General features: G+C 45.9%; 1 protein-coding gene across 1 annotated transcript in view; it reads right to left on the bottom strand.

Moving 5' to 3' along the window:
- dennd1a (DENN/MADD domain containing 1A) overlaps positions 1–20,798 on the bottom strand; it is a 171,828-nt gene that overhangs the window by 6,504 nt on the left and 144,526 nt on the right. Inside the window, exons 14-20 of the mRNA XM_052525273.1 lie at positions 20,234–20,335; positions 19,998–20,085; positions 17,917–17,957; positions 17,652–17,723; positions 13,510–13,566; positions 12,671–12,835; positions 191–261 (exon numbers count right to left, since the gene is read on the bottom strand). Coding sequence (XP_052381233.1) covers positions 191–261; positions 12,671–12,835; positions 13,510–13,566; positions 17,652–17,723; positions 17,917–17,957; positions 19,998–20,085; positions 20,234–20,335 — 596 coding nt within the window. The remainder of the gene's footprint in view (positions 1–190; positions 262–12,670; positions 12,836–13,509; positions 13,567–17,651; positions 17,724–17,916; positions 17,958–19,997; positions 20,086–20,233; positions 20,336–20,798) is intronic.

The following is a 20,798-nucleotide window of genomic DNA, read 5'->3' as shown; positions in this document are numbered from 1 at the left end:
GATTATGAGGAACTAGGTGATGACGATGATGAAGATGGGTGATGAGGATGTGTATAGTGTAGATTATGAGGGACTAGATGATGAAGATGATGGGTGATTTGAGGATATGTAAAGTGTAGCTTATGAGGAACTAGGTGATGATGATGATGGTGATGATGGGGATGTGTATAGTGTAGCTTGGTGGTCTTACTGTTCAGGGCTACTCTCCAGGCCCACGTTGCTGCGAGGTCTCTTGGCCACCTGAGGCCTAGGTGGACGGGCCTGTGGAAATATACAAAATGAAACAAACTCACAAACAAACTATTCCAATCGAGTTACACTAAACGGACACAGACACAAAATATTGTGCACATATGTTAGCCCATATGCATGTTGATATGTCAATACACATGCTTAGACATTAGCCCGTATGTGAATATCAGTTGATAGGTAAAATGTCATATCCACACAGAATATAGTGATCTTCTCCTATCTGACACCAAAGACATTCCAAAATGTGGTGAACCCTAAACCTTGGATGGGGTAGGATGTGTCATAACAGAGCAACCCTACAGCAAGAGACCAGGTGTGGTCAGAGGTCATGGGGTTCAGTGAGGGGTTAGAGGTCAAATGTAATCTGGTATGTCCAGCTGCCCAAGATGCCCCCAGCCCTGACCCTAACCCAGAGGGTCAAACTCAGTGGGATGAGGTAGGAAAGAACTACAAGACAAATTAGTGTGTGTGTGTGTGGGGGGGGGGGTGTCTTGGAAACAATAGAGTCTGGGAAACAATAGAGTCTGGGAAACTATAGAGACTGGGACACTATATAGTCTGGGAAACTATAAAGACTGGGAAACAGAGTCTGGGAAACTATAGAGACTGGGAAACTATAGAGACTGGGGAACTATAGAGTCTGGGAAACTATAGAGTCTGGGAAACTATAGAGTCTGGGAAACAGAGTCTGGGAAACTATAGAGACTGGGAAACTATAGAGACTGGGAAACTTTAGAGTCTGGGAAACTATAGAGACTGGGAAACTATAGAGACTGGGAAACTATAGAGACTGGGAAACTATAGAGACTGGGAAACTATAGAGACTGGGAAACTATAGAGTCTGGGAAACAATATAGTCTGGGAAACAATACAGTCTGGGAAACTATAGAGACTGGGACACAATATAGTCTGGGAAATTATAAAGACTGGGAAACAGAGTCTGGGAAACTATAGAGACTGGGAAACAATAGAGACTGGGAAACTATAGAGCCTGGGAAACAATAGATAGGGTCTTGGAAACAATAGAGTCTGGGAAACAATAGGGTCTGGGAAACTATAGAGACTAGGACACTATATAGTCTGGGAAACAGAGTCTGAGAAACAATAGATAGGGTCTTGGAAACAATAGATAGTCTGGGAAACAATAGAGTCTGGGACACAATATAGTCTGGGAAACTATAAAGACTGGGAAACAGAGTATAGGAAACAATAGAGACTGGGAAACAATAGAGACTGGGAAACAATAGAGACTGGGAAACAATAGAGTCTGGGAAACTATAGAGTCTGGGACAATATATAGTCTGGGAAACAATAGAGTCTGGGAAACAATAGAGTCTGGGAAACTATAGAGACTGGGACACTCTATAGTCTGGGAAACTATAAAGACTGGGAAACAGAGTCTGGGAAACTATAGAGTCTGGGAAACTATAGAGACTGGGAGCTATAGAGTCTGGGAAACTATAGAGACTGGGAAACAGAGACTGGGAAACAATATAGTCTGGGAAACAATAGATAGGGTCTTGGAAACAATAGAGTCTGGGAAACAATAGAGTCTGGGAAACAATAGAGTCTGGGACAATATATAGTCTGGGAAACAATAGATAGGGTCTTGGAAACAATAGAGTCTGGGAAACAATATAGTCTGGGAAACAACAGATAGAGGTCTTGGAAACAATAGAGTCTGGGAAACTATAGAGACTGGGACACTATATAGTCCGGGAAACTATAAAGACTGGGAAACAGAGTCTGGTAAACTATAGAGACTGGGAACAAAATAGAGTCTGGGAAACTATAGAGTCTGGGAAACTATAGAGACCGGGAAACTATAGAGTCTGGGAAACTATAGAGTCTGGGAAACAATAGAGCCTGGGAAACAGTCTGGGAAACAATAGATAGGGTCTTGGAAACAATAGAGTCTGGGAAACAATAGAGTCTGGGAAACAATAGAGTCTGGGAAATAATAGATAGGGTCTTGGAAACAATAGAGTCTGGGAAACAATAGAGTCTGGGAAACTATAGAGACTGGGACACTATATAGTCTGGGAAACTATAAAGACTGGGAAACAGAATCTGGGAAACTATAGAGACTGGGAAACAATAGAGTCTGGGAAACTATAGAGACTGGGAAACTATAGAGACTGGGAAACTATAAAGACTGGGAAACAGAGTCTGGGAAACAGAGTCTGGGAAACTATAGAGTCTGGGAAACTATAGAGTCTGGGAAACAATATAGTCTGGGAAACTATAGTGACTGGGAAACTATAGAGACTGGGAAACTATAGAGACTGGGAAACTATAGAGACTGGGAAACTATAGAGACTGGGAAACTATAGAGACTGGGACACAATATAGTCTGGGATACTATAGAGACTGGGAAACTATAGAGACTGGGACACAATATAGTCTGGGAAACTATAAAGACTGGGAAACAGAGTCTGGGAAACTATAGAGACTGGAAAACTATAAAGACTGGGAAACTATAAAGACTGGGAAACTATAAAGACTGGGAAACAGAGTCTTGGAAAAAATAGACAGAGTCTGGGAAACAATAGAGACTGTGAAACTATAGAGACTGGGAAACTATAGAGACTGGGACACAATATAGTCTGGGAAACTATAAGGACTGGGAAACAGAGTCTGGGAAACTATAGAGACTGGGAAACAATAGAGTCTGGGAAACTATAGAGACTGGGACACTATATAGTCTGGGAAACTATAAAGACTGGGAGACAGAGTCTGGGAAACTATAGAGACTGGGAAACAATAGAGTCTGGGAAACTATAGAGTCTGGGAAACTATAGAGTCTGGGAAACTATAGAGTCTGGGAAACAGTAGAGTCTGGGAAACAATAGAGTCTGGGAAACAATAGAGACTGGGAAACAATAGAGACTGGGAAACAATAGAGACTGGGAAACCGAGTCTGGGAAACAATAGAGACTGGGAAACAGAGTCTGGGAAACAATAGATAGGGTCTTGGAAACAATAGAGTCTGGGAAACTATAGAGACTGGGAAACCATAGAGACTGGGAAACTATAGAGACTGGGAACTTTAGAGACTGGGAAACAATAGAGTCTGGGAAACTATAGAGACTGGGACACTATATAGTCTGGGAAACTATAGAGTCTGGGAAACAATAGAGACTGGGAAACTATAGAGTCTGGAAAACTATAGAGTCTGGGAAACTATAGAGACTGGGAAACTATAGAGACTGGGAAACAATAGAGTCTGGGAAACAATAGAGTCTGGGAAACAATAGAGTCTGGCAAACAATAGAGTCTGGGAAACAGAGTCTGGGAAACAATAGAGTCTGGGAAACTATAGAGTCTGGGAAACTATAGAGACTGGGAAACTATAGAGACTGGGAAACTATAGAGACTGGGAAACTATAGAGACTGGGAAACTATAGAGACTGGGAAACAATAGAGACTGGGAAACTATAGAGACTGGGAAACTATAGAGACTGGGAAACTACAGAGACTGGGAACAATATAGTCTTGGAAACAATAGAGGCTGGGAAACAATAGAGTCTGGGAAACAATAGAGTCTGGGAAACAATAGAGTCTGGGAAACAATACAGAATGGGAAACAATAGAGCCTGGGAAACAATAGAGCCTGGGAAACAATAGATAGAGTCTGGGAAACAGAGTCTGGGAAACAATAGAGGCTGGGAAACAATAGATAGAGTCTGGGAAACAATAGAGTCTGGGAAACAATAGAGTCTGGGAAACAATAGAGTCTGGGAAACAATAGAGGCTGGGAAACAATAGAGTCTGGGAAACAATAGAGGCTGGGAAACAATAGAGGCTGGGAAACAATAGAGTCTGGGAAACAATAGAGTCTGGTAAACAATAGAGGCTGGGAAACAATAGAGGCTGGGAAACAATAGAGTCTGGGAAACAATAGAGTCTGAGAAACAATAGAGGCTGGGAAACAATAGTGAGGTCGGGAGTGAGAGGAGGAAGAAGAGAGGAAAGGGAGGGATGGGTGTAAAAAGTGAAAGGCTTAATTAATCCTGAGCAGGGAGGGAGGTCATGGGGGGGGTTATGTGGTGTGGTGTGGTGTGTGAGAGTGTGTGTGTGTTTGTGTGTGAGTGCGTGTGCGCGCGCGATACTGGGAGCTTCTTCATCATTGCACCATGAATGATGACACCTTTTCTTAAGGATCTTTAGAACGATGTGGTTGTGTGGTGGGGGTTGTTATCGCTGGGACCAGGCATAGGATTGAAGGGAAATGTGAAGAGAAGCATTACACAAGCTCCAGAGAAATAGCTCAGGCCAGTGTAACATACGACAGTGGCTTAGCAGCCATGAGTTTAAGTAACTGTTAAAGAGCTGTGCACTCGATGTCACACACACACACACACACACACACACACACACACACACACACACACACACACACACACACACACACACACACACACACACACACACACACACACACACACACACACACACACACACACACACACACACACACACACGAAACTCAGGTATACACACTGAAACAGAGCAGAAAGAGTCAACGGTAGGTTAAGGAAAGGAAAGGGGGATACCTAGTCAGTTTTCCAACTGAATGGCTTCAACTGAAATGTGCCTTCCACATTTAACCCAACCCCTCTTAATCGACATCCACGTCATCGGCACCTGGGTCGCAGTTATTGTTGTGGGTTAACTGACTTGCTAAAGGGCAGAAGGGCAGATTTTTCCACCTTGCTGGCTCAGGGATTTGAACCAGCAACCTTTTTGGTTAATGGCCCAACGCTCTAACCGCTAGGCTACCTGTCGTTCAAAGGTCACCCTGTACCTCTCAGAGCACAGCATGATAGATGGAACATACCTGTGACCGATACTCTGACAGTATACCAGTCGATAAGCACGCACGCACAAACACCAAATCACAAACTCAGGTGCCAAGGCCAGAGACTAGAGGTAGAGGGGGCAGGTACTCACGGGCCGTGCGTTGCCGCATTGGAGCCTGGGAGGAGGGGGCCGAGGGGGAGGCTCTCGGAGGGGCTGCACCAGAGACACCCAGGGGTCACACACATAAATAGCAATGGAGGGACATGATAATGTACACACACAAACATTCTGTATATGGATGCACACACACACACACACTACATGTACATATTTGTTACATCTTCAGATGGAGTGACCCAATCTCACATATTCCTTATTTAGTCTGCATCCCTGCCTGACAATACACAACCCCCACCACACAACCCCACCACACAACCCCACCACACAACCCCACCACACAACCCCCACCACACAACCCCCACCACACAACCCCCACCACACAACCCCACCACACATCCCCCACCACACAACCCCACCACACAACCCCCACCACACATCCCCACCACACAACCCCCACCACACAACCCCACCACACAACCCCACCACACAACCCCCACCACACAACCCCACCACACAACCCCCACCACAGAACCCCACCACACAACCCCCACCACAGAACCCCATCACACAACCCCCACCACACAACCCCACCACACAACCCCATCACACAACCCCAACACACAACCCCCCCCACACAACCCCACCACACCACCCCACAACCCCCACCACACAACCCCATCACACAACCCCAACACACAACCCCCATCACACAACCCCACCACACAACCCCCCACCACGCAACCCCCACCACACAACCCCACCACACAACCCCATCACACAACCCCCACCACACAACCCCACCACACAACCCCCACCACACAACCCCACCACACAAACCCCCACCACACAACCCACCACACAACCCCACCACACAACCCCAGACAACCCTCACCAGACAACCACAGACCCCCACCACACAACCACAGACAACCCCACATAAAACCATCAGACAACCCCACCATACAACCACATCAGACAACCCCCACCACACAACCACATCAGACAACCCTCACCAGACAACCACAGACAAACCCCCACCACACAACCACAGACAACCCCCACCACACAAACACATCAGACAACCCCCACAACACAACCACATTAGACAACCCCCACCACACAACCACATTAGACAACGCCCACCACACAACCCCATTAGACAACCCCCATCAGACAACCCCCACCACACAACCCCATCAGACAACCCCTACCACACAACCCCCACCAACAACCCTCCCCACATCACACGACCCACACCACACAACCACATTAGACAACCCCCATCAGACAACCCCCACCACACAACCCCCACCAGACAACCGCCACCACACAACCACATCAGACAACACCCATCACAAAACCACCACCACACAACTACATCAGACAACCCAACCACACAACCACCATCACACAACCCCCAGAACACAACCCCCACCAAACAACCACATCAGACAATCCCCACCACACAACCACATCAGACAACACCCACCACACAACCCCCACCCCACAACCCCAACCACACAACCACATTAGACAACCCCGCCACAAAACCCCCACCACACAACCCCTACCACACCAGACAACCCCCACCACACAACCCTCACCACACAACCACACAAGACAACCCCCACTACACAACCACACAACCCCCAACACACAACCACATCAGACAACCCCACCACAATACCCCCACTACACAACCCCTACCACATCAGACAACCCCACCACACAACCCCCCCCCAACACACAACCCCCACATCAGACAACCCCATAAGACAACCCCTACACACACACAACCACATCAGACAACCCCACCACACAACCACCACCACACAACCCTCACCACACAACCATTTCAGACAACCCCCACCACACAACCACATCAGACAAGCCCCACCACACAACCAAACCAGACAACCACACAAGACAACCCCCACCATACAACCACATTAGACAACCCATACCACACAACCAAACCAGACAACCCCCACCACATAACTACATTAGACAACCCCCACCACACAACCACACCAGACAACCCCCACCACACAACCACACCAGACAACCCCCACCACACAACCAAACAACCCCCACCACACAACCACACCAGACAACCCCCACCACACAACCACATTAGACAACCCCCACCACACAACCACATTAGACAACCCCCACCACACAACCACATTAGACAACCCCCCCCACACAACAACACCAGACAATCCCCACCACACAATCACATCAGACAACCCCCCACCACACAACCAAACCAGACAACCCCCACCACACAACCAAACCAGACAACCCCCACCAGACAATCCCCACCACACAACCACATTAGACAACCCCCACCACACAACCAAACCAGACAACCACACTAGACAATCCCCACCACACAACCACATTAGACAACCCCCACCACACAACCAAACCAGACAACCACACCAGACAATCCCCACCACACAACCACATTAGACAACCACTACAACATCCCCTCCAGTCAATACCACGTACCCACACCAACACAAAAACAGATGTTGCTAGGCCCTCCTCAGCTAACTGATACTGTATCCTCGTTGCGGATGACAATGCTTTTAACGAACGTTGTCCTGACAGGTGTGTGTGTATATTAGAAAGAGAGAGGACGTGTGTGTCCTAATTATTCAGCGCTATAATGAGAGGAAGAGATGGATGGAGGGTGCTGGGAGCAAAACCTCAACAACGTTCTCTCTCTCTGTATCTCCCTCCCATCTCTCCCCCCCCCCTCCGCCACCCCCTCTTTTCTCTCTTCATAGCAGCGGAGGCGGCAGAGGCATGAGGGCTACTGGGGGGGTTACCATAGCGACATAATGAACGGGGTCCTCTGTCAGCGTGGTGTCACCATCGTCACGGTGATGTGTCTTGGAGTCCCCTGTGGTCATGGTGACACAACGTGGGTGACAGTGGTTGAGATGCTTTTCAGACCAGAGTACCTCTTAACCTTCTCCTTGTTTAAAGCTTTAACAACACTATGTCTTGGAGTATGTCGACTAAGTATTGATTAGATTTTTTATTTATTTTATGTTGACTGTAAAGTATTACGCTTGATTTCACTCCAGCTTAGTTAGGGTTGCTAGACACTAACTAGTGGAATGGTTTAACTGAGATCCAATGCTATTATTGTTTAAAAATGAGATCCGTTGGTATTATTACGTTTAGAAATGAGATCCAATGGTATTATTACGTTTAGAAATGAGATCCAATGGTATTATTTAGAAATGAGATCCAATGGTATTATTTAGAAATGAGATCCAGTAGTATTATTTAGAAATGAGATCCGTTGGTATTATTACGTTTAGAAATGAGATCCAATGGTATTATTACGTTTAGAAATGAGATCCAATGGTATTATTACGTTTAGAAATGAGATCCAATGGTATTATTTAGAAATGAGATCCAATGGTATTATTTAGAAATGAGATCCAATGGTATTATTTAGAAATGAGATCCAGTAGTATTATTTAGAAATGAGATCCAGTAGTATTATTTAGAAATGAGATCCAGTAGTATTATTTAGAAATGAGATCCAGTAGTATTATTTAGAAATGAGATCCAGTAGTATTATTTAGAAATGAGATCCAGTAGTATTATTTAGAAATGAGATCCAGTAGTATTATTTTTGAAATGAGATCCAGTAGTATTATTTAGAAATGAGATCCAGTGGTATTATTACGTTTAGGAAATGTTTTATTTCTTTTTTATATTTTTTTATTTCACCTTTATTTAACCAGGTAGGCTAGTTGAGAACAAGTTCTCATTTGCAACTGCGACCTGGCCAAGATAAAGCATAGCAGTGTGAGCAGACAACACAGAGTTACACATGGAGTAAACAATTAACAAGTCAATAACACAATAGGAAGAAAAAGAAGTGGAGTCTATATACATTGTGTGCAAAATGCATGAGGTAGGCGAATAATTACAATTTTGCAGATTAACACTGGAGTGATAAATGATCAGATGGTCATGTACAGGTAGAGATATTGGTGTGCAAAAGAGCAGAAAAGTAGATAAATAAAAACAGTATGGGGATGAGGTAGGTAAAAATGGGTGGGCTATTTGCCGATAGACTATGTACAGCTGCAGCGATCGGTAAGCTGCTCAGATAGCAGATGTTTGAAGTTGGTGAGGGAGATAAAAGTCTCCAACTTCAGCGATTTTTGCAATTCGTTCCAGTCACAGGCAGCAGAGAACTGGAACGAAAGGCGGCCAAATGAGGTGTTGGTTTTAGGGATGATCAGTGAGATACACCTGCTGGAGCACGTGCTACGGATGGGTGTTGCCATCGTGACCAGTGAACTGAGATAAGGCGGAGCTTTACCTAGCATGGACTTGTAGATGACCTGGAGCCAGTGGGTCTGGCGACGAATATGTTGCGAGGGCCAGCCGACTAGAGCGTACAAGTCGCATTGGTGGGTGGTGTAAGGTGCTTTAGTGACAAAACGTATGGCACAGTGATAAACTGCATCCAGCTTGCTGAGTAGAGTGTTGGAAGCAATTTTGTAGATGACATCGCCGAAGTCGAGGATCGGTAGGATAGTCAGTTTTACGAGGGTAAGTTTGGCGGCGTGAGTGAAGGAGGCTTTGTTGCGGAATAGAGAGCCGACTCTTGATTTGATTTTCGATTGGAGATGTTTGATATGAGTCTGGAAGGAGAGTTTACAGTCTAGCCAGACACCTAGGTACTTATAGATGTCCACATATTCAAGGTTGGAACCATCCAGGGTGGTGATGCTGGTCAGGCGTGCGGGTGCAGGCAGCAAACGGTTGAAAAGCATGCATTTGGTTTTACTAGCGTTTAAGAGCAGTTGGAGGCCACGGAAGGAGTGTTGTATGGCATTGAAGCTCGTTTGGAGGTTAGATAGCACAGTGTCCAAGGACGGGCCGGAAGTATATAGAATGGTGTCGTCTGCGTAGAGGTGGATCAGGGAATCGCCCGCAGCAAGAGCAACATCATTGATATATACAGAAAAAAAGAGTCGGCCAGAGGATTGAACCCTGTGGCACCCCCATAGAGACTTCCAGAGGACCGGACAGCATGCCCTCCGATTTGACACACTGAACTCTGTCTGCAAAGTAATTGGTGAACCAGGCAAGGAAGTCATCTGAAAAACCGAGGCTACTGAGTCTGCCAATAAGAATATGGTGATTGACCGAGTCGAAAGCCTTGGCAAGGTCGATGAAGACGGCTGCACAGTACTGTCTTTTATCGATGGTGGTTATGATATCGTTTAGTACCTTGAGCCTGGCTGAGGTGCACCCGTGACCGGCTCGGAAACCAGATTGCACAGCGGAGAAGGAGACTCAGAGATGGATCAGAGCGAGTGGAGACTCAGAGACATGGATGACAGGATGGATTAGAGCGAGTGGAGACTCAGAGACATGGATGACAGGATGGATCAGAGCGAGTGGAGACTCAGAGATGGATTAGAGCGAGTGGAGACTCAGAGACATGGATGACAGGATGGATTAGAGCGAGTGGAGACTCAGAGACATGGATGACAGGATGGATTAGAGCGAGTGGAGACTCAGAGACATGGATGACAGGATGGATCAGAGCGAGTGGAGACTCAGAGACATGGATGACAGGATGGATCAGAGCGAGTGGAGACTCAGAGACATGGATGACAGGATGGATCAGAGCGAGTGGAGACTCAGAGACATGGATGACAGGATGGATCAGAGCGAGTGGAGACTCAGAGACATGGATGACAGGATGGATCAGAGCGAGTGGAGACTCAGAGACATGGATGACAGGATGGAGACTCAGAGACATGGATGACAGGATGGATCAGAGCGAGTGGAGACTCAGAGACATGGATGACAGGATGGATCAGAGCGAGTGGAGACTCAGAGACATGGATGACAGGATGGATCAGAGCGAGTGGAGACTCAGAGACATGGATGACAGGATGGATCAGAGCGAGTGGAGACTCAGAGACATGGATGACAGGATGGATCAGAGCGAGTGGAGACTCAGAGACATGGATGACAGGATGGATCAGAGCGAGTGGAGACTCAGAGACATGGATGACAGGATGGACCAGAGCGAGTGGAGACTCAGAGACATGGATGACAGGATGGATCAGAGCGAGTGGAGACTCAGAGACATGGATGACAGGATGGATCAGAGCGAGTGGAGACTCAGAGACATGGATGACAGGATGGACCAGAGCGAGTGGAGACTCAGAGACATGGATGACAGGATGGATCAGAGCGAGTGGAGACTCAGAGACATGGATGACAGGATGGATCAGAGCGAGTGGAGACTCAGAGACATGGATGACAGGATGGATCAGAGCGAGTGGAGACTCAGAGACATGGATGACAGGATGGATCAGAGCGAGTGGAGACTCAGAGACATGGATGACAGGATGGATCAGAGCGAGTGGAGACTCAGAGACATGCATGATAGAGCGTGTGAAACATGAGAAACAACAAGGAATGAGTGCAACAAATGTAACTGACAGTTAGACTTACAGGTTATGTCGTTGTCTTTTGTTTGAATTGTTTATGTGTCCGCTGTGCGGGGGAAATGATAATACAAGCGGAACTACGTAGCTAATACTGTTGTAACGGGGATCCTTATTGTAGCAACACACCTTTGGAGGGAAGGCAATCCTGCGCTGCGTTAGCTAAGTTTTCATGTCATCGGGTGTAGTTCATAAAGGTTGAAGAGTGTATGTTAGGATGAAGTGTGAATTCATACCAGGAATAATAAGTGTGAAGTTTGATTTCCTCCCTTCTGTAATAAGCAGCCAATGAGGTATTTGTTCCTTTATTCATGTGTTAATCTGAACCTGTTATAACGCCGGTTAAACTGTTATGTATGTAAGCACTTCAGAGTTATACCAAGCTAATAAGTCACTCGTAAGATAAGGTCGTAAGAGTGTGCTTAACTGTATTTTTCATTTACTTTATAGTTCTCACGGAAGGTGATAATTCTGACTAAAACTACAGAATAAAGCCGCCAGTTAAAATCAAGGAACGGTTGTGCTCGTGGTTACTGAAGGGAGCTACAACAAAAGAGATGGAACGATAGAGAACCAATAACAACGATTGTGATAAAATGATAGAACTGACAGCACAGTAGCAAAAGGAGGACAGTCACACTGTGTAAATCAGATAGATATTTCTATATTTCTATAGTTATAACGATGACTGTAAATAGGAAAGACTGGGGGAGACTTTTCTTTATTAAACAACTGTGACTATAGGACAGTAGTTTTTTTCTAGGAGCATATGTGTCATTCCTAAATATAGCAGCATTAAAACAGTCAGTCCAACAGATTGACAGTCAGTGAGGAGGGATCAGACAGTTGAAGATATGAGGTTTTATGTGCTGCTTATGGTTTTGCAGACTTACAGTATAGGAGGCCTTCTCTCACACACGCACATGCACCCTCATTGACCTCTCAAACTCACCCCCCTTTCTATCCCTCCTGTTCCTTTCACCCACCTGTCCAAAGTGCACAGTGATAGGACGCCGTTCATCCCAGGTGCGGGCGCTGCCGTCCTTTCCGTCTGTGGAGGTGGGCGACCCGGCAGTGGTGCCCTCCTCCCCGGTGCCCGTTCCTGTGCCACCAGTGCCCACTGTCGAGGAGTAGCCATTCTCTGCCAGCTCCTGGAGAGGGGCACAAGAATACGGAGGAGGTTGGCGTGGCTGGAGGGGGTAGTGGTGGTGATGGTCCCCATGCAGGGAGAGGGGGAGTGGAAGGTCGAGGGAAGAGGCCCTACAGGGCTATAGTGGGGGGGGGGCATAGGTGAGGTGTATGAGGGTAGGGGACGGCCAAAGCAGGATAAAAGGAAGGCAAAATAGGGGTTAGAGGGGCAGATAGAGGATTAGAGGATTTAAGGAACAGAATAGGGCCATATTTGGAGAAAGGGTGTGAGAGAGTGAGGGAGAGGACCAGGATGAAGGAGCAGAATTGTAAAGATGTAAAGTTGGAGGGTCAAGTTGAGAGGTGAGAGGTCAACATAGGATCAAATTGAGTGTCAAGATGAGAGGTCAACAGAAGGTCAAGTTAAGGGGATCAGGTTGGAGAGGTGAGAGGTCAACAGAGAGTCAGGTTGGAGAGATAAACACACAGCGGAAGGAAGAGTGACAGCCAGGTGTGGGAGAGGAAAAAACATCAGTGAGTGAATTCTGTCGTCCATTGAGTGGCAGCGCATTTGTGTGTGTCTGTGTGTGTGTCAGTTGTGTTCTGTGAAGTTGTTCTTCAGGCGGTGATTTGAACCAAAGACAGACATTGATAAAGATGAACAAAACCCAAACGCTGAACACAGAGAACTAGGCACCTTTTGCTTTAGTCGGCTCTTGACTTCCTTTATCCCCATCCTGGCATGATCTTTAGCCTTTGGAGGGAAAACACACAAAGGGTTATTTAGCAGATTTAGTTTCTGTTGATGTCTGTAAGTCAGGAGTCACCTTGCGTTCTACCTTTAAAGGGGCTATCAGCAGTTGCTACATCCATTTTTGGACTCTGTCAGAGTGACCATCAAGATCTTGGTCACCTCCCTGAACAAGGCCCTTCTCCCCCGATTGCTCAATTTGGCTAGGATGCCAGAACTAGGAAGAGTCTTGGTGGTTCCAAACTTCCATTAAAGAATTATGGAGGCCACTGTGTTCTTGGGGACATTCAAAGCTGCAGAAATGTTTTGGTACCCTTCCCCAGATCTGTGCCTCGACAAAATCGGACAATTCCGTTGACCTCATAGGCTTGGTTTTTGCTATGACATGTACTGTCAACTGTGGGACCTTATATAGACAGGTGTACCTTTCCAAATCAAATCAAATCTTATTTGTCACATACACATGGTTAGCAGATGTTAATGCGAGTGTAGCGAAATGCTTGTGCTTCTAGTTCCGACAATGCAGTGATAACCAACAAGTAATCTAACTAACAATTCCAAAACTACTGTCTTATACACAGTGTAAGGGGATAAGGAATATGTACATAAGGATATATGAATGAGTGATGGTACAGAGCAGCATACAGTAGATGGTATCGAGTACAGTATATACATATGAGATGAGTGTGTAGACAAAGTAAACAAAGTGACATAGTTAAAGTGGCTAGTGATACATGTATTACATAAGGATGCAGTCGATGATGTAGAGTACAGTATATACGTATGCATATGAGATGAATAATGTAGGGTAAGTAACATTATATAAGGTAGCATTGTTTAAAGTGGCTGGAGTTGGGTCAGTGTCAATGACAGTGTGTTGGCAGCAGCCACTCAATGTTAGTGGTGGCTGTTTAACAGTCTGATGGCCTTGAGATAGAAGCTGTTTTTCAGTCTCTCGGTCCCAGCTTTGATGCACCTGTACTGACCTCGCCTTCTGGATGATAGCGGGGTGAACAGGCAGTGGTTCGGGTGGTTGATGTCCTTGATGATCTTTATGGCCTTCCTGTAACATCGGGTGGTGTAGGTGTCCTGGAGGGCAGGTAGTTTGCCCCCGGTGATGCGTTGTGCAGTCCTCACTACCCTCTGTAGAGCCTTACGGTTGAGGCGGAGCAGTTGCCGTACCAGGCGGTGATACAGCCCGCCAGGATGCTCTCGATTGTGCATCTGTAGAAGTTTGTGAGTGCTTTTGGTGACAAGCCAAATTTCTTCAGCCTCCTGAGGTTGAAGAGGCGCTGCTGCGCCTTCTTCACGACGCTGTCAGTGTGAGTGGACCAATTCAGTTTGTCTGTGATGTGTATGCCGAGGAACTTAAAACTTGCTACCCTCTCCACTACTGTTCCATCGATGTGGATAGGGGTGTTCCCTCTGCTGTTTCCTGAAGTCCACAATCATCTCCTTAGTTTTGTTGACGTTGAGTGTGAGGTTATTTTCCTGACACCACACTCCGAGGGCCCTCACCTCCTCCCTGTAGGCCGTCTCGTCGTTGTTGGTAATCAAGCCTACCACTGTTGTGTCGTCCGCAAACTTGATGATTGAGTTGGAGCGTGCGTGGCCACGCAGTCGTGGGTGAACAGGGAGTACAGGAGAGGGCTCAGAACGCACCCTTGTGGGGCCCCGTGTTGAGGATCAGCGGGGAGGAGATGTTGTTGCCTACCCTCACCACCTGGGGGCTGCCCGTCAGGAAGTCCAGTACCCAGTTGCACAGGGCGGGGTCGAGACCCAGGGTCTCGAGCTTGATGACGAGCTTGGAGGGTACTATGGTGTTGAATGCCGAGCTGTAGTCGATGAACAGCATTCTCACATAGGTATTCCTCTTGTCCAGGTGGGTTAGGGCAGTGTGCAGTGTGGTTGAGATTGCATCGTCTGTGGACCTATTTGGGCGGTAAGCAAATTGGAGTGGGTCTAGGGTGTCAGGTAGGGTGGAGGTGATATGGTCCTTGACTAGTCTCTCAAAGCACTTCATGATGACGGAAGTGAGTGCTACGGGCGGTAGTCGTTTAGCTCAGTTACCTTAGCTTTCTTGGGAACAGGAACAATGGTGGCCCTCTTGAAGCATGTGGGAACAGCAGACTGGTATAGGGATTGATTGAATATGTCCGTAAACACACCGGCCAGCTGGTCTGCGCATGCTCTGAGGGCGCGGCTGGGGATGCCATCTGGGCCTGCAGCCTTGCGAGGGTTAACACGTTTAAATGTCTTACTCACCTCGGCTGCAGTGAAGGAGAGACCGCATGTTTCCGTTGCAGGCCGTGTCAGTGGCACTGTATTGTCCTCAAAGCGGGCAAAAAGTTATTTAGTCTGCCTGGGAGCAAGACATCCTGGTCCGTGACTGGGCTGGGTTTCTTCTTGTAGTCCGTGATTGACTGTAGACCCTGCCACATGCCTCTTGTGTCTGAGCCATTGAATTGAGATTCCACTTTGTCTCTGTACTGACGCTTAGCTTGTTTAATAGCCTTGCGGAGGGAATAGCTGCATTGTTTATATTCGGACATGTTACCAGACACCTTGCCCTGATTAAAAGCAGTGGTCCAATCAATTGAATTTACCATAGGTGGACTCCAATCAAGTTGTTGAAACATCTCAAGGATGAGTAATAGAAACAGGAAGCACCTGAGCTCAATTTCGAGTCTTACGTAAATAAGGTATCTGTTTTTTATGTCTAATACATTTGCAAAAAAATTAAGAAACCTGCTTTGCTTTGACATTATAGGCTATTGTGTGTTGATTGATGAGGACAATAAATAATTGAATCAATTTTAGAATAAGGCTGTAACGCAAGTAAACGTGGAAAAGGGGAAGGGGTCTGAATACTTTCTGAATGCGCTGTACATACACTCACTGGACAGTTTATTAGGTACACCCTTCCTACAGACAGTGAGTCACATGGCCGTGGCTTGCTTTATAAAGCAGGCAGACAGGCAGAGACATTCAGTTACTGTTCGTTTGAACATTAGAATGGGCAAAACGAGTGACCTAGCGACGTTGAACGTGATATGATCGTAGGTGTCAGGCGAGCCGGATCCAGTATCTCAGAAATGGCCGCCCTGCTAGGCTTTTCACGCACGACAGTGTCTATGGTTTACCTACAATGGTGCGAAAAACAAAAAACATCCAGTCAGCAGCAGTCCTGTGGGCGAAAACAGCTCGTTGATGAGAGATATTGAAGGGAAATGGCAAGAATTGTGCAAGCTAACAGGCGGGCCACAAACAAATAAATAACAGTGGTGTCCTTGTCACGGATGGGCTTTTGCGGCAGACAACCACACCGGGTTCCACTCTGATCAGCTAAAAACAAGAAGAAGCAGCTCTAGTGGGCACGCATTCACCAACAGTAGACAATTGAGGAGTGGAAAAACATTGCCTGATCCAACAAATACTATTGCGGATTTGTCCGGATTTGGCATAAGCAGCATGACGCCATAGACCACTCCTGCCTGGTGTCAATGGTACAGGCGGGTGGAGGTGGTGTACCGGTGTGGGGAATGTTTTCCTGGCACACGTTAGGTCCGTTGATACCAACGAACGTTTCCGACACCTTGGAGAATGCACACCCCAAAGAATTCAGGCTGTTCTGGAGGCAAAGGGGTGAACGACCCAGTACTAGACGGGTGTACCTAATAAACTAGCCGGTGAGTGTATATAACCATTGATTCTTGAAGAAAACAACTTACAGATGCCTCATGAGCTTAGTTCAACGCTTGTACTCCATCAGATCCCAAAATATAAGCTTGTTTTACGCAATTGTTTGTAAACAATGTAATTGTAAACAAACACTATATAGCTTCAAAACATGGTTAAAACTATCATTTGAATATCATGGATGGTCAGTCCTTGCATCCAGAGCTGTCTATTAATTTGAGAGTGGTTACATTTCTCCAGCCACATCCCTAAACTCATTACCAAAACCAATGTGTTATTGTTTGAACTGCAGATGGCCCCTTTAGAAAGTGGCAGCAATATGGCGAGAGTTAACAGTGAAATATTTTGGGAGTGTCATGGCGTAATTGTCATGATAGAGGGACACTTACAAACTTATAGACAGTTTTCATGGCCGGGTTAGCCTTGGTCCTCACTGTGTTAAAGATAGCACCGCCCCCTTTCTGTTGGAGACAAAGCCATTGTTAGCGGCACAGCTAACAATTACATGGCAACAGTCATAGAAATGTTGCCATTGTTTTCTACCATAAAAGAAATTCCCTAAACTTTCTCTCTCAGCATATGAGAAAACAGTTTATTTACTCATGTGACTGTGTTAAATATGGGCACTTTTATGGGTTGAAATGTAGGACCTACCTTTACTGTGAATAGCCACTGGTGGTAGTTTTTGTCGCTGCCTTTGGAGTTAACACAGAGGAGAGGTCACAAGGGTGAAAGGTCAACGTCTTAACACAGTGGACCATTCTATATTCTATAGAGCAGTGGTTCCAAAACTGTGGGTCGGGACTGCTTTTTCACTGCTCAACCCTTAAGGTGGGTTACGACTCAACAGACACCTTAATTGGTGGGTCGCAAAGCAAAACATGTGGGAACTCCTGCTATACAGATTAGTAATGGGACATGATTTAGGACCACTGACTTCTCCACTGCTATACAGATTAGTAATGGGACATGATTTAGGACCACTGACTTCTCCCCTGCTATACAGATTAGTAATGGGACATGATTTAGGACCACTGACTTCTCCACTGCTATACAGATTAGTAATGGGACATGAGTTAGGACCACTGACTTCTCCACTGCTATACAGATTAGTAATGGGACATGAGTTAGGATCACTGACTTCTCCACTGCTATACAGATTAGTAATGGGACATGATTTAGGACCACTGACTTCTCCCCTGCTATACAGATTAGTAATGGGACATGAGTTAGGACCACTGACTTCTCCACTGCTATACAGATTAGTAATGGAACATGAGTTAGGACCACTGACTTCTCCACTGCTATACAGATTAGTAATGGGACATGAGTTAGGATCACTGACTTCTCCACTGCTATACAGATTAGTAATGGGACATGATTTAGGACCACTGACTTCTCCCCTGCTATACAGATTAGTAATGGGACATGAGTTAGGACCACTGACTTCTCCACTGCTATACAGCTTAGTAATGGGACATGAGTTAGGACCACTGACTTCTCCACTGCTATACAGATTAGTAATGGGACATGAGTTAGGACCACTGACTTCTCCACTGCTATACAGATTAGTAATGGGACATGAGTTAGGACCACTGACTTCTCCACTGCTATACAGATTAGTAATGGGACATGAGTTAGGACCACTGAATTCTCCACTGCTATACAGATTAGTAATGGGACATGATTTAGGACCACTGACTTCTCCACTGCTATACAGATTAGTAATGGGACATGAGTTAGGACCACTGACTTCTCCACTGCTATACAGATTAGTAATGGGACATGAGTTAGGACCACTGACTTCTCCACTGCTATACAGATTAGTAATGGGACATGAGTTAGGACCACTGACTTCTCCCCTGCTGTACAGATTAGTAATGGGACATGAGTTAGGACCACTGACTTCTTCACTGCTATACAGATTAGTAATGGGACATGAGTTAGGACCACTGACTTCTCCCCTGCTATACAGATTAGTAATGGGACATGAGTTAGGACCACTGACTTCTCCCCTGCTATACAGATTAGTAATGGGACATGAGTTAGGACCACTGACTTCTCCACTGCCCTAACCCATGTCCCATTACTAACGTCTGTAGCAGTGGAGGAATCAATGTCCCTAACCCATGTCCCATTACTAACATCTGTAGCAGTGGAGGAATCAATGTCCCTAACCCATGTCCCATTACTAACGTCTATAGCAGTGGAAGAGTCAATGTCCCTAACCCATGTCCCATTACTAACATCTATAGCAGTGGAAGAGTCAATGTCCCTAACCCATGTCCCATTACTAACGTCTATAGCAGTGGAGGAGTCAATGTCCCTAACCCATGTCCCATTACTAATGTCTATAGCAGTGGAAGAGTCAATGTCCCTAACCCATGTCCCATTACTAACGTCTGTAGCAGTGGAGGAATCAATGTCCCTAACCCATGTCCCATTACTAACACCTATAGCAGTGGAGGAGTCAATGTCCCTAACCCAAGAATAGCAGTATTCTTGAATTGTTTTAATTAATTTTTAAACAGAGAACATCAATGAACATTGTTATTGGACAGGGAGTTGTCTACTTCAGTTTCAAAAAGTTGACTTCTGTTTCGTGCCTACTGGTTTATGGTGACCTTGGAGGCGCATAAAATGTCTGCCGGTCCCCAACCAAAGATCAAGTCAAGTGCTTTGAGACCAAGTAAAAAAAAAAACGTGTCATTTTTTTGATATGATTGTATTCACACCTGCATACTCTCCCATGTTGATCTCATCCTCGAAAACATCACTGAAGCCCTGACCAGCGTTCAGCAGGTCCAAGCGGCCATCGATGAACTACAGAGATGGAGAAAGGTTTATTCCAATGAGAAATGGGGTGTGTGTGTGCGCATATTATTGTGTGTGTGCCTATTATTGTATGTGAGCCTATTATTGTGAGTGTGTGTGTGTGTGTGTGTGTGTGTGTGTGTGTGTGTGTGTGTACCTGTTTGAAGAGCTGCAGCTGGATGGCGTTCTGTAGGAACTGTCTCATGGCACTGGAGCGGTGGGTCACAAAGACCTCCTCACTGAACGTTATTGGCTCTCCCTGAAGGTACACAAAAACATGGACCAATCAGCAGGAAGTATATCCAGTGACATCTTGGATCTGGTTTGGCATTCAATGTGTTTTTACAATGGCCGATAGTAGTGCGTTTGACATATCAACATTGAGTTTCTCTTCCAATCCACGACTTTGTTTTTATATTTTTTTTACAAGTTTAAAGAACAACATTTAATCAAATAGGCTGAATAGAAAACAAAACTACAGTAAATTAAATAAAGATAGCCTCCCGAGTGGCGCAGCGGTCTAATCCAGGCTGTAACACATCTAACCATGATTGGGAGTCCCATAGGGTGGCACACAATTGACCCAGCGTCGTCCGAGTTTGGCCGTCATTGTAAATAAGAATTTGTTCTTAACTGACTTGCCTAGTTAAATAAAGGTTAAATAAAATGTAATAACAGTTTCCTTTTTTTGGAGGTAGAGTATGAAAATATATTTTGACCAC

This window comes from Oncorhynchus keta, chromosome 9 (genome assembly GCF_023373465.1).
Source record: "Oncorhynchus keta strain PuntledgeMale-10-30-2019 chromosome 9, Oket_V2, whole genome shotgun sequence".
Taxonomy (NCBI): Eukaryota; Metazoa; Chordata; class Actinopteri; order Salmoniformes; family Salmonidae; genus Oncorhynchus; species Oncorhynchus keta.
Note: the sequence above shows the minus strand (reverse complement) of the source record. Positions and strands in the feature narration are given on the sequence as shown.